General features: G+C 65.4%; 1 protein-coding gene across 7 annotated transcripts in view; it reads right to left on the reverse strand.

Annotated features, from left to right (window-relative positions):
- Positions 1-925: 925 nt before the first annotated feature.
- The window catches only part of AHDC1 (AT-hook DNA binding motif containing 1), a 51,779-nt gene continuing 39,069 nt past the window's right edge, over positions 926-13,635 (reverse strand). For all 7 annotated transcript variants that reach the window (XM_064398678.1, XM_064398681.1, XM_064398682.1 and 4 more), the window contains 5 exons: positions 10,812-10,974; positions 10,035-10,075; positions 4,597-9,651; positions 3,904-4,487; positions 926-2,309 (listed from right to left, as the gene is read on the reverse strand). In XM_064398678.1, the coding sequence (XP_064254748.1) occupies positions 4,640-9,574 (4,935 nt within the window). In that variant the 5' untranslated portion in view covers positions 9,575-9,651; positions 10,035-10,075; positions 10,812-10,974 and the 3' untranslated portion in view covers positions 926-2,309; positions 3,904-4,487; positions 4,597-4,639. The remainder of the gene's footprint in view (positions 2,310-3,903; positions 4,488-4,596; positions 9,652-10,034; positions 10,076-10,811; positions 10,975-13,635) is intronic.

Consider the following 13,635-nt stretch of genomic DNA (forward strand, 5'->3'; position numbering starts at 1 on the left):
CCAAACCCCCTGCCTGAATCCCCCTGCCCAAAACCCCTGCTCCTCGGGCCCCCCAAATCCCCCTGCCCAAACCTCTCTGCTCAAACTCCCCTGCCAAAACCCCCCTGCCCAAACCCCCTGCCTGAATCCCCCTGCCCAAACCCCCCTGCCCAAACCCCCCTTCCTGAATCCCCCTGCCCAAACCCCCTGCTCCTCTGGCCCCCCAAATCCCCCTGCCCAAACCTCTCTGCTCAAACTCCCCTGCCAAATCCCCCTGCCCAAACCCCCCTGCCTGAATCCCCCTGCCAAAACCCCCCTGCCCAAACCTCCCTGCTCCCCAAACCCCCTTTCTCAAACCTCCCCACTCAAACCCCCCTGCCCAAACCCCCCTGCTCCTCTGGCCCCCCAAACCCCCTGCCAAATCCCCCCTGCCCAAACCTCTCTGCCCAAACCTCTCTGCCCCAACCTCCCCAAACCCCCTGCCCAAATCCCCCTGCCCAACCTCCCCCCACACCCCCGACCCCTCTGGCACCGCTCCCCTCTCCCACCCACAGGTGCCCACACCCCCGGCCCCCCTCTCCTGCTGCCTTCACCTTCCCAGGCTGGAAGTTGCTGCATGTCTCAATTTTATTTGTTTTGTCCTTATTTTCCTGCTTTTTTTTTTGCTCCTTTCTGGCGCTGACGCTCCTCCCATCCATCACCGGGAGGCCGCCCGTGCTCCCGTGCCCCTTCCCCGGCGGTGCCAGGGAGGGGTGGGCACCCCTCCTGCCTGCAGAGCCCCCGGGGGTCCCCAGAGTGCCGCCGGGCCCGCTGGCACTGCCCCCCGGGTGCCAAAATTCAGCTTTCTTGGTGCAATTCCGCCAGACCCCCCGAAATCCCGGGAGGGGCAGCGCCCCCGGCACGGCCAGGCCGCGCCCCCCAAAAAGAGAAGCAAGAAAGCAGCGGGCATCGCTCAATATATAGGTTTCTTTTTAATATAAAAAAAGTGCCTATTAAAAATTCCTTCCTAAATAACACAAAAAGACCGTTTGAGGGGCAAAGCGGGGGCCGGGGGGGCTCACGGGGGGGCCCCTCTGGCCAGGGCAGCACAAGCACTGCACAGGGCAGCTGGGGGGGTGGGGAAGGAGGGGGTGTTTTGACCAAATTTGGGTACTTTTCCCATTTTTTCCTCTTTTTTTTTTTTGTGAATTTTGCCTTTTTTATCCATTTCAGGGTGTTTTTCCTCTCTTTGTGTGTGTGTGTGTGTGTTTTCTCTTTTTTTTTGCACAACCCACAAAGCTGCACAGAGATTGCCAAACTCTTGAGGAGGGGGGGACACACAGGGAGTTTGTGGGAGGAGAGGACCCCAAAGCCCACCTGGCACCCACACACGCACCCACACCCTGAGCTCGTCACCGCCACCGCCTCGGGGACCCCGGGAAAGGGACCCCCCTTTACCCCAGCCCCCCCGCTCCCCCTCCCCACCAAGAGGGTCTGTGATTGATTTATTCCTTATTTTTTCCTTTTTTTAAAAGTTTTTCTTCTTTTTTTTTTTTTTTTTTTTAACTCCTTTTTGTTTTTATACAAATTTGGATCTTTGGGTGTGTACTGCCAAAAAAAAAAAAAAAACCAAAAAAAGCCAAAAAACCCAACAAAAAAATCAAAAACCCGCCTTCGTTCTTCAGAATAATAATAAAAATAAAACTCAAATCATCATTGAATCATTAAAAAAAAGGCAACGGAAACCCAAGGAACCCATGCGGAAGTTGCACACCACAAAACCACAGCAGATGTACAGAATGCAATATACAAGACACGATTTATAATAAAACATTATATACAATAAATAGGTTATTGTCACTTTTTTCTTTTTTTTTCTTTTTTTTTTTTTTTGTTGCTCGATCTGTAAATAAATTTTTCTCAGTGCATACTGGGGGGGGTTTTGCTCTTTTCTGCTGCATATTCACCTCTTGGATGCTTTAGGCCTGTTCTCCATCATTTTTGGATTCTCCCTCCGGTGCATGATTCTCTCTCTTTTTTTTTTTTTTGGTGATTTTTCAGCTTTTTGAATTTTTTTTTTTTATCCTTAAACATTTTTTTTAACTTCTTTTCTTCAAAAGTATTTACAATTGCTGGTTTTGTGCAGAAAATGAAAATTAATCAAATAAAAAATAGAACTTAAAGAGTCCCTCTGCTTCTGGCTGGGAGGAGAGAGAGAACGCGGCGCCGGCGCCACGGCCGAGGCGGGGCCGGGGGCGAAGCGGGGGCGGCGGGGCCGGGGTCCCTCCGGAGGCAGCCCCCTCCTCTCCTCTGCTCTGCTCTCTGCTCCGGGATGGGCGGGGGGCGCAGGGCTGGGGGGAGACGGAGAGAGGAGTGAGGGTCTCACCCTGGGGTGCCTGCCCAGCCCCAGCCAGCCAGCACCCACGGAGCTGGGGTCTGGCACCCACAGACCAGGGCTGGGGTCCTGATCCCCAAATCTGGCACCCACACACCCGGGGCTGGGGTCCTGATCCCCAAATCTGGCACCCACAGACCGGGGCTGGGGTCCTGATCCCCCAAATCTGGCACCCACACACCCAGGGCTGGGGTCCTGATCCCCCCAAATCTTGCACCCACACACCCGGGGCTGGGGTCCTGATCCCCCAAATCTGGCACCCACACACCCGGGGCTGGGGTCCTGATCCCCCAAATCTGGCACCCACACACCCGGGGCTGGGGTCCTGATCCCCCAAATCTGGCACCCACACACCCGGGGCTGGGGTCCTGATCCCCCAAATCTGGCACCCACACACCCGGGGCTGGGGTCCTGATCCCCCCAGTCTGGCACCCACAGACCGGGGCTGGGGTCCTGATCCCCCCAGTCTGGCACCCACAGACCGGGGCTGGGGTCCTGATCCCCCAAATCTGGCACCCACACACCCGGGGCTGGGGTCCTGATCCCCCAAATCTGGCACCCACAGACCGGGGCTGGGGTCCTGATCCCCCCAAATCTGGCACCCACACACCCGGGGCTGGGGTCCTGATCCCCCAAATCTGGCACCCACAGACCGGGGCTGGGGTCCTGATCCCCCAAATCTGGCACCCACACACCCGGGGCTGGGGTCCTGATCCCCCAAATCTGGCACCCACAGACCCAGGGCTGGGGTCCTGATCCCCCCAGTGTGGCACCCACATACCCACGGGTTGGGGTGCTGTTCCTCCCCAGTGTGGCACCCACATACCCAGGGCCTGGGGTCCTGCCCACCTTCTTCATCTGGCACCCAACACTCAGGGCTCTGGGGTCCTGTTCCCGGTCTGGCACCCACAGACCCAGAGATTGGGGACTTGCCCACCTCCCATTCAGCACCCACATACCCACAGATCTGGCACCCAGGTGTCTGGGGTCCTGCTCATCCTTGTCTGGCACCCAACACTCAGGGGCTGGGGTCCTGATCCCCCAAATCTGGCACCCAACACTCAGGGCTCTGGGGTCCTGCTCCCCCAATCTGGCACCCACAGGGGTCCCCCAATCTGGCACCCACATACCCAAGGATTGGGGTCCTGTTCCCCCCAGTCTGGCACCCAACACTCAGGGGTCTGGGGTCCTGCTCCCCCCAGTCTGGCACCCAGCACTCAGGGGTCTGGGGTCCTGCTCCCCCCAGTCTGGCACCCCTGTCCCAGGGGATCTGGGCTCCTTCCCCTCCCACCCTGCAGTGCTGCTCGCTCCTGTCTGGCACCCACGTACCCGGGGCTCTCGGGTCCTGCTCGCCCCAGCTGGCACCCGAACAGGGGCCTGGGGCACCCCACACCCTCAGCCCTGGCACAGCCCAGCTCCAGCCGCCCCTGGCACCGGAGCCCGCAGGGTCCCCAGTTTGATGCTTGACCCAGACCGGGGGCACCCCGAGGTGGGCGCAGGTGGGTCAGAGCACCCAGCACGCCCCGGGTGGGGACACAGCTGGCACTCACCTGGTGACGGAGGCGTCTCCGAGCCCCGCTGGCGACGCTGCCAGGGCCTGGCAGGGGTCAGCGCCTCGGCAGCACCATCCTGTCCGTCCGGCAGGAGCAGCCCCGCGGCGCGGGCGGGCGCGGAGGGACGAGCCAAAGAAAAATCCCCAGACAGCCTCCCCCGGCCGGGCTGCGGGCAGGGGGCACCCAGCGCTGACCCCCAGACCCCCTCCTGCCCGCGCCCCTGCGCTGTGTCCGTCCGTCCGTCCGTCTGTCCGTCCATCCGATTGTCCTGCTGCGGGGCGGGGGGGCGGCAGTCCGGGAAGCAGAGCCGGAGGTTGGCAGGCGGAGCGGGTTTGAGTGCGGAGGGGGAAAAACGGGGGGTTTCTCTCTTCATCCATTATTATTAATTTTTTCCTTTTGTTTCACTTATTTTTTATCTTTTTTTATCTTTTTTTCTCCTTTTTTTCTTTTTTTCTCCTTTTTTCTTTCTTTTTTTTTCTTTCTTTTTTTTTTTTTTTTAAGAAAACAAACAAACGGTTCCAATCCCAGTTAAATACAGAACTTGAAAAGTGTTCCAGAAAAAAGTGCTGGCTAAATTACCTCTGAAAGAGAAACACAACATGGAGAGAGAGGGGGACACGATGAGAAGGGCCCTGAGGGTCGCCTGTGTCCCCCTCTGCCACCCTCGCTCCCAGGTTCTCCCCCACCTACCCTGTAACAAAACCTCGTTGTCCCGTTGGCACGTCAGCAGACACTACAATGAGGTGACCGTAAAAGTGTCCTCGGGGTGTTGTTGCTCTACCATGGGTCCCAAAAACCCGCTCTTCTGGGTGGGGGCCATGACGGGGTGCCCTTGGGGTGCAAAACTGGGGTACCTGTAGTTGTCCTGCAGCTGCAACATTGAGTCTCTCGGTACGGGGGAGATGTTCAAGTCATTGATCAAGGGACAAGCGTAGGGGCCTCGGTGGTGAGCCCGGGACATCTCCAAGGGCTCCTTCTCGCCCTTGGAGGGGTGGGTGCTGCTTGGGCTGCTCAAGTGGGGGTTCAGACACGGGGGGTCCGTCCTGCCCATGAAGTCTACCAGCATCCCAGCCCCCGCCTTGCCGTCGTACGAGGGGCTGCGGGTGCTGGCGTTGGGGGAATACCAGTACGGGGGATTTTTGCAACTGGGGGAGTCATAGTGCGCTTGAGGCATGGGGAGGTCGCGGCAGGCCAGGTGCGGGGCGTGCGGCAGGGCCCCCCCCTGCATGCTGTGTTTGAGCGAGTCGCAGGCGGGCAGCTTTCGGATGCTGCCTGCCCGGAGGTCCTCCTTGAAGGCCAAGGTCGGGGAGCAGTTGGGCGAGAAGGCTTTCTGCAAGCCGGCCTCGAACACAGTCTGCTGGCCGGGGGCCGCCAGCTGGTGTGGGAGGGCAGGGAAGTGCTTGCTCTCCAAATCCGGCTGCCCCAAACCGGGGGAGTCGCTCTGGAACCCCTGGACAAAGGTCCCATCCGAGGGGGTGGAGGGGTTCATGGAGTAGGGGCCGGTGTAGTCACAGGGGTCCCGCTCCCCCACCCCGAAGCCCCGGGACTGGGAGGGCAGGGGGGACATGCTGCTGTCCCCGCTGTAGTAGTCCAAGCCCAGGTCCGTGCTGTCCTGGAAGAGCGGGTTCACCGCCTGCGACTTGGTGGGGAACTTGGTTTTGCCCGTCCCCCTCTCCTTCTTGGAGGCACAAGCCCCTCGGGAACCCCGGGGCTGCCGGGGTCCCGTGTTCCTCTTGGAGGGGTACACGGAGGAAGAAGAGGAAGAGGAGGAGAAACTCAGGTGGGAGGTGTCGAACATATCCACCTTCTTCCGCCGGCCTCGGCCGGGCTTAGAGTTACTCTGGAAGAGGACGCTCTGGTTCCAGTTGTAGCCAGGGGCAGAGGATGCCTCATTCCAGTCCATCATCAGCTTCTCCAGGCTGGAGAGGCTGGACTGGCCCTCGCTGGAGGACGCCTCGCTGTTGGCGCGCCGGTAACCAGCCGGCTGGTTGAACTGGGTGCTGTCGGAGGAGGACTCCGAGAAGGTCTCAGAGACCGTCTGCTGCTTGGCTTTCTGCGGGGTGTAGTTGGAGATGTCCAGGATGACATTGGGTTCATTGAGGTGGCACTCGAAGCCCGGGTTGTAGAGCTGGCTGAAGGCTTCTGAGCTCCAATCCAACCCACCGTAGCCTTGCCGGAAGGCCCACGGCGCGGCGCTGGGGAACTGCCGGCAATTTTCAGGCGAGGGCTGGAAGGATGCTGACCCCTTGGGCACCATGTAGCCGCCGGGCGAGACGGTGCTGGCCCGGCTGTCGCAGCGCAGGGGGGTGTGCGCGGCGCTGGAGAACTGCCCCCCCTGCTCGGCACTGTTGAAGAAGGCGGCTTTTCCCAGCGGCAAACTGGGACCAGCTGTGGGTGGCGCGTAGCCGGCACTGTGGGCGCTGCTGGGCGAGGACGGGAGGCTGCTGCCGCTGCCGTAGGCGAAGCTGCAGTCCTTGCTGTTGGGGCAGTCCTGTGCTGACGGGTACTGCTTTCCTGGTGGGAACACGCTGGCGGGGGCCACGCTCTGCCCGGCGCTGCCGTAGCTGCCGTACGGGGAGTAGCCGGGGGTGCCGCTGGCCGCCGGGTGAGCCGTGGGTGACCGGGACACGGCCGACGGCGGGGCCAGCTTGGGGAAGGACTCGGTGCCCCGGCACTCCGACGAGCCTTGGGTCACCCCGTAGCCGCTGGAGGCGCGGCCGGGCGGGAAGGCCGGCCGGCCCTGCATGGCTGCGTGGAAGGCGGCCTCGGCGCCGGGGTTGGCCGCCGCCACTTTGCCGCCGCGGGCGGTGTAGGCAGCCATGCCCCGCTGGCCGGGCAGCGCGGCCGGCGGGGCCGTGTAGGCGGCCGCCGACTTGCGGGACTCAGAGCGGGACGCGGAGAGGGCGAAGTCCAGCAGGTCGGAGGAGTCATCCGAGTCCAGCAAGGAGCGGAAGTAGCCGGTGAAGAGGCTGTGCCGCTCCGGCCCGGCCTCTGTCTGCGAGGACGGCGCGCTGCTGGCGTAGAAACCAGCACGGCCGGAGGAGCCCGACTCCAGCCCCGCAGCATGGAAGGGTCTCGCCTCGGCCCCTTGGTAGCCACCGTTGCGTCCAGCCTGGCCGCCGGGGTGGCCGTGGTGGGGGGCCCAGGGGCTGCCCTTCTCCCCCGCGCCCCACTCTGCGGCGGGGCCGTCCCCGAAGCTCTGCCCCGAGTTGGGTTCGGGGAACAGGGCCCCGTTCTTGCGCGCCCGTCGCTTCCTCTTGGGCTTGCCCACGGGGTCGGGCTCCAGCCGGCCGCGCTTGCGGGGGTGCACGGGGTCAGCGTGGAGGGCAGTGGGGGCTTTCTTCTTCTTCCCGATGCCCTCAAAGAAGTCGCTGAAGGAGCAGCGTGTGGCACGGGCAGCGTGGCTCCCCCCGCGCCCGAAGCCCCCCGCCTTGCCGCCGCGCCGGCGGAAGCCCTGGACACGGTGCAGGAAGTGGGAGATGCTCTGGGTGTCGGGGGCTTGGTGGATGGACTCGGGCTCGCTGGGGGTCCAGCAGCGGGGCGGCGAGCAGCGCCCCGAGCACTGGCTCTGCCGGTTGAGGAAGGCCAACTTGGCCAACACGTCCGAGTAGTCGGCTTTGCTGTCATTGGTGTCGGCGATGTAGGAGGGCTGGGGCGAGGCCAGCTTCTGCTTCCTCCTCCTCCTCTTCTTCACTTCCGGGGTGGGCTCCTTGGGCTTGGCTTGGCCCAGCAGCAGGTTTTTGGGAGGCCGGCCCCGCTTGCGCTTCAGGATGATGGGCATCTCGCCAGGGGGGAACACCACGACCACGTTGCGCCCGTTGTTCTTCATCTTGAGCAGCGGCGTGGGCTCCATGGAGCTGCTGGCCGCCAGCTCCTTCCCCTCCAGGTTCAAGTTGCTGCTGAGCGATGACACCTTGTAGGTGGTCTTGTTCCTCCTCCCCAGGGACACGGGGATCTTGGCCATCTTCACCACCATCTTCCTCACCCCCCGGCACTTGCTCTTCTTCCCTGCCGCGGGGGCTTTGGGCATCTCGTTGGGGTCCAGCGTGGTGGGCGGCGGTGGCGGTGGGGGGCTCAGCACTGGCGTGTCAGGCTCCTCAGGCCCGGGGGGCATCTCAGCGGGCAGGGTGAGGGGGGACAGGACGTGGCTCTCGGGGGTGATGTCCACCCGGCGGCCTCGCCCCGCCCTCCTCCGGCGGCACAGCATCTTTGGCTTATCTGTCCGGCGCAGGGCGTACTTGCGGTGGTCTTCGCCACACCGCCCGGCCCCCCGGCCCCCACAGGGGGCCCGCTTCACCATGGTGCTCAGGGGACACCCCCCGAGCCGGGGCTGCAGCCCGTGGGGCCGCAGAGGGTCCCCGGTGCCCGGCTGTGCCTCCAGCAGCTCCGAGACCGTTCCCAGGGGCTGTGGCTCCAGCAGCGAGGGCTCGGTGGGCAGCAGCGGGGGCTCCAGCGCTCCGGGCAGTGGCTCCAGGGTCTGCAGCCCCAGAGGCTCCGCCAGTGGCTCCAGTGACTGCAGCTCCAGCGACTCGGACAGAGGCTCCAGTGACTGCAGCTCCAGAGACTCAGAGAGCGGCTCCAGCGACTGCAGCCCCAACGGCTCCAGGTTTTGCAGCTCCAGCGACTCTGGCAGCGGCTCCAGGCTCTGCGAATCAAGCAGCTGGGGCTGTGACTCCAGGGACTGGGAATCCAACAGCCGGGATTGGGAGTCCAGCTCTTGGGCTGGCAGCAACTGGGGCTGCGGCTCCATCGCCTGCGACTCCAGCAGCTGCGTCCCCGGGCAAGCCAGGGAGGCCAGCTCGTTCAGGATGTCCGCCTCAGCCAGTTCCGAGTAATCGCTGGCATCGGGCTGGGAGCAGCCAGCTTCATCCGCCGGGGCTTTGGAGACATCCCCCACACCCACGCCATGTCCTGGGGGCTGCGGGGTGCTCCCCGCGCCTCCGTCAGCTTCTCCGTCACGCGCTGGGGGCCGGGGATGCCGCGACGGGTCGGATTTGAGGAGCACCCCCCGCTCCTCGGGGCTGCGGATGCTGTTGGCCAGGGAGGGTGAGGAGAAGAAGCTGTACTGGAGGTCACGGTCAGCGGGCAGGAGGCGGCTGTCCTCGTGAGCCCCGCCGCCGCCGTGGAGGCTGCCACAGTCCAGGTGCACCCCGCTGTTCTTGAGGTCCTCCGAGAGGCGGTTGAGGTCCTTCATGATGTCGATGAGCTGCACCACGGGGTGGAGGTTGATGTGCCCGTTGCCGCACTTGCTCCGCAGCAAGGCGAGGATGCCGTCTACGTTGCAGCGGCCCGAGGCCAGCGTCGCGTTGGGGAAGGTTTTGGGCGCCCGATCGCGGGCAGATGCCTCCTCCGCGCTGCCCCCCAGGATCCGGGGCTCCCCGGCACAGCCCAGCAGCTCCTCGGCCGCCTTGGTGCCCCCGTGGACGCTCTGGCAGCGGTCGGCCGGGTCGCCGTGCAGCAGCGAGCCTGCCTGGTGCTCCCGGCCGAGCGCGGGGCACGAGCCCTCAGGGAAGCTGAGCACGCTGCAGGACAACGCCTTCTCGGCCGGGCAGGCGGGGGGCCGCTGCACCGGGTGTCCCGGCGGGTAGAATTTGGGCTCTCGGACGTAGTCGGGCGAGCCGCGCACAACGCTGGTCGTTACCACTGGGCCCGGGGGCTTCACGCGCATCCTGGCCTCCTCCTCCCCCGCGTGCCGCTTGGCCGAGCAGTTGCTGACATGGGGGTCAGGGAAGGTGACACCAGGACCTGTGGGCGGCAGAGAGGGGCACGGTGAGGCTCCGCAGGCACTGCCAGCCAAGAACAGCCAGCAGAGCCTCACTCCAACCCGCTGTTCTCAGGGATGAGGTCCCCGTATCCATCCCCCGGCTCCCTCTGCCCTGTCAGCAGCAAGGACCCGACTGGCACTGCAGGAATGTGACAGCCCTGCTCACAGCTGGGAAAACGGGGCCTTGGGGGAATGGGATGCCTTCCCCAGCTCCAGGGGGGGCTGGATGTCCTCCCCACACCAGGACCGCTCGTGCCAGACTCCGGCACACTCCCCCTCCCAGGTCTAGAGGGGTGAGGGTCTGGGTTTCCCCACCCCGCCCTAGGGCAGAGTTTGGGTGTCTGCAGGGAGGGCTGGAACTTACCCTCGGCTTTGCTGCTGCTCCTGCTACTGCACTTGAGCTCTCTGCAAAGGAAAGGGTGTGCGGGGTCAGCCCCACGCAGGGGGGGCTCGCTGAAGTGCCCACCACCCCCGTGCCAGTCCCTCCATGGGGCACACCGGGGGCTGAGCCTCCCGTGCTCCCACGGCCGCCCACCACCGTGGCGTCACGGGGGGTGGGCAAAGAGGGGGAGGCTGCCTCTCATCTGGGGGACAGAGGGGACAGGTTGACGCCCCCCTCCCACCCCCAGCAGCACCAGCACCCCTCGGCGGGGCGGGGGGCGCGGGGGTCCTTTGGTGGCGCTGCCACTAGGTGTCCCCGGCGAGCCGCGCTCGGACACGCGGGGGGGCTTGGCCCGAGGAGGTGCTCGGCACATCCCACCCCACATCCCCCCGGCCCCCACCCACCCGCGGGCACCCCGCGCGCGGCTGCACCCCCCACCCGCGGGGACACCGCCCGGGCCACCCCTCCCCTCGCCGGGACGCCCCTCTGTGGCGCCTGCCTCAGTTTCCCCTCTTGGGAAGGGGGTATAGCGAGGGTCGTGGTGGGGCGGCTCGGGCACTCAGGATGGGTGCCAGGCACCACGTGCCCACTGCACAGGGGCTGCAGCCCCTCTGCTCACCCCAAAATCCCAATCCGGGGGGCTGAGCAGAGCCGGGGATCCCCCCTCGCCCTGTGTCTCCCGGACAGGGAGGGACAGAAGACGTGCCGCCAACCCCCCTCGGCGCCGCACCCCAACTTTGGGGCGAGGCCCCCAGCTACCTGTTCCGGGGGTGCTTGCAGTGCAGGTTCACTCGGAAGCTCCTGCTGTCGCCGTCGCTGCCGGGCTGGCGGGGGCCGGAGCCCTGGGCACGCGGGAACCACTCGGCTGGCGGGCTGGCACCGTTCTCCAGTGCGAGGGGCTGGCAGGCGACCGAGCTCCCATCTGCGAGAGAGAGACCCCCGCACATCAGCCCAGCGGCCCCCTCCCCTGGGGTGCCACTTGCCCCGGCTGCCTCGGGTGCCTGCAGGGCCGGGCACACCGTGTGCCTCCCGTTGACGCCTCTCCCTCGAAGCCACAGCCCACGGGGACACCCACGTTGTGCCCCTAGCCCCATCTCGGATGCCCGGGGTGGCGTTTTGGGGCATCCTCCCCGCCGTGTCCATGCCTTGACCTGCCCATGTGAGGGGGAGCATCTCCCCACCACCTCTAGGCACACATGTGCTCCTCCACATGGGTGTGCACATTGCACACGCGTGTGCAGGAAGCTCTGGCCCCCCACTCTCCTGCAGGAGCACCCCCAGGCGCTGCCCGTGTGGCACAGGGTGCACGGTGGAGCCCCTCGGCCCCTGGCAGTCCCCCCCCCGCCTGTTTCCCTCCCCAGCGCCGCGTGTGAATCCCCGGCGCTCGGCTCCCTCCCCCAGCACACACCCGCAGACACACACACGCAGCCGCTCGGCGTGATCCAGGCTCTTCCCGGTGTCTGGATTAGCGTGACAACTTATCAACAAGGCAGGGAAAGAGAATTCAAACCTGTCAGTCCATCCGCATCCCCCCCTTTCCCCGTCTCCCCGCCAGCCTTTGGGCGCAGCGCTGGCACCGCGGAGCTGCGGGCACCTCGGTGTAAAGTTACACCAAGGGCTATGTGGAGCAGGAAAATATGTGCTAGAAAGACCGGTCTCGTCTCTGCTGAGGCTGCTGGTGTGCCCAGGGAGCTGTCGGAGGGGAGGCAGGCAGGAAGGAAACAAACGGGAGCTTTTCCAGAACAGCCGCCGAGAGCTGGTCCCCGCTGCTCGGGGAGTTCGGGGTCTCGGGGGCTGTCGGGGGTGTCGGGATGCATCCCCCCAGCTCTGCGCCGCCGTCCCCCGGTGTGTCCGTGGCGCACGGAGCTGTGCAAACACTGCGGGGTCCCCAGCGGGGCGCGGGGGTCGCTGGCCACGCCACCACCCACGTTCAGCCCCGGTGTGCGGGGCCGGGTGCCGCCGGCGCTGGGCACAGGTCGCGGCTCTCGCCCCGCACCGCCCGTGTCCCGCTCCTGCTCCCGGTCCCACGGGGCCCACGCGTCCGTGACACGCGGGGGACACTCCGTGCGCCGCGACTCCGCCCTCGCCCCGTGCCAACCACCCTGCAGAGCACCAGGGGACCACCTGCACCCCCGAACACCCACCCACCCACCCAGCGCGGGGCGCAGCGCAGGTGGGACCCGCACGGCGCTGGGGAGGGGGCTGTGCGGGGAGGGGGCTGTGCGGGGAGGGGGCTGCGCTGGGAGGGGGCTGTGCGGGGAGGGGCTGCGGGGGCAGCGGGGCGCACCGGGATGTTCGCCGCGCCGCCGCGCTCACTTTCACCTCCCCGCTCAGCCCCAGGCAGCCGCCACATGTTTCCCATTAGGCTCTCCGGACCTCGCCATTCCTGGCTTCCTCGCCAGGGGTAGGGCCTTTTCCCTTTTTTTTTTTTTTATTTTTCCCTTTTTTTAAAAATTTCTTTTAATTTTTTTTTCTCCTCCCTGGTTACAAAACACCAGCCGAGACCACACAAGCGAGGAGGGACGGAGGGAGAAGCAGAGATAGAGATGGGCGCCGCGGGCGGGGGAGAGCCGGCCAGGCCGGGTGCTGCGGCGGGGCCGGGGGGGTGAGGATGAAGAGCGGGGGGATGAAGCGGGCGAGATTGCAGTCACCTCCGCTTCCCACCTCCTGACCCCGCAGCCCTGCAAAGATAACAGCCCCCGAAGACTGCTGACTCGCCTCGCAGAAATCCAATATCCTCGCCTGGTGAACTAATCGACTACCTGGGCTCCCACCTCCCCTGCCCGGGCTTAATCCTGCTGCTGCAAAGCTTTAATTAGTTTAACGGTTTCAGGCTTGACGGAGGTTGGCGGCGAGAGGAATCAGAATCATGGAATGGTTTGGGCTGGAAGGGACCTTAAAGCCCATCTCCTTCCAGCCCCCTGCCACGGCCGGGGACCCCTTCCCAGCACCAGGCTGCTCCCAGCCCCGTCCAAGCGGGCAGCATGTCCCCCACCTCCCCAGTCCCCCCAGACAGGGTGGGAAGGGTGCTGTGGGGTGGCAGCATGAGTGTGCAGGGGGCTGCAGGCGCCCCCAGCCCCCCCGAGGCTGCTGGCCCGCAGCCCCGGCCCGCGGCGCTGGCACAGGGCGGGCACGGAGGGGCGGCTTGGCACCGGCGTGGCGGCGGGGGGATGGAGGGATGGCCCCGCAGGACACGGACGTGGTTTGGTGCCCGGCTCCGAGGCCACCCAGACGTCAGGGTGGGGCCGGAGATGCCACCGGGAGACAGGCAGGCGGCAGGGACACAGCCGCCACACAGATGGGGACACGCTGGCCCCACGCCTCCCGCCCCGCCGGGCCCCGTGCCCGGCCGCGCCCCCCCATTGCCCCCACGCCTCGGGGGTCCCCGGGCACCGCGGGGCGCTGCCAGGGTCGGGGTGGCCCTGAGCGCACCCCCTCCCCCCGGTTCCTGCTGTCAGCCGTGTCCTTGGGCACAGCTGGCCTGCCAGGGGTGCCTTGCCTGCCCCCCCGAGTGGCACGGGGGTGTCCCACTGGTGTCGCACACGGGGACGCCGTGGCGGTGCCTCTCCCTCGCACCGTGGTG

Source organism: Passer domesticus, chromosome 24 (genome assembly GCF_036417665.1).
Source record: "Passer domesticus isolate bPasDom1 chromosome 24, bPasDom1.hap1, whole genome shotgun sequence".
Taxonomy (NCBI): Eukaryota; Metazoa; Chordata; class Aves; order Passeriformes; family Passeridae; genus Passer; species Passer domesticus.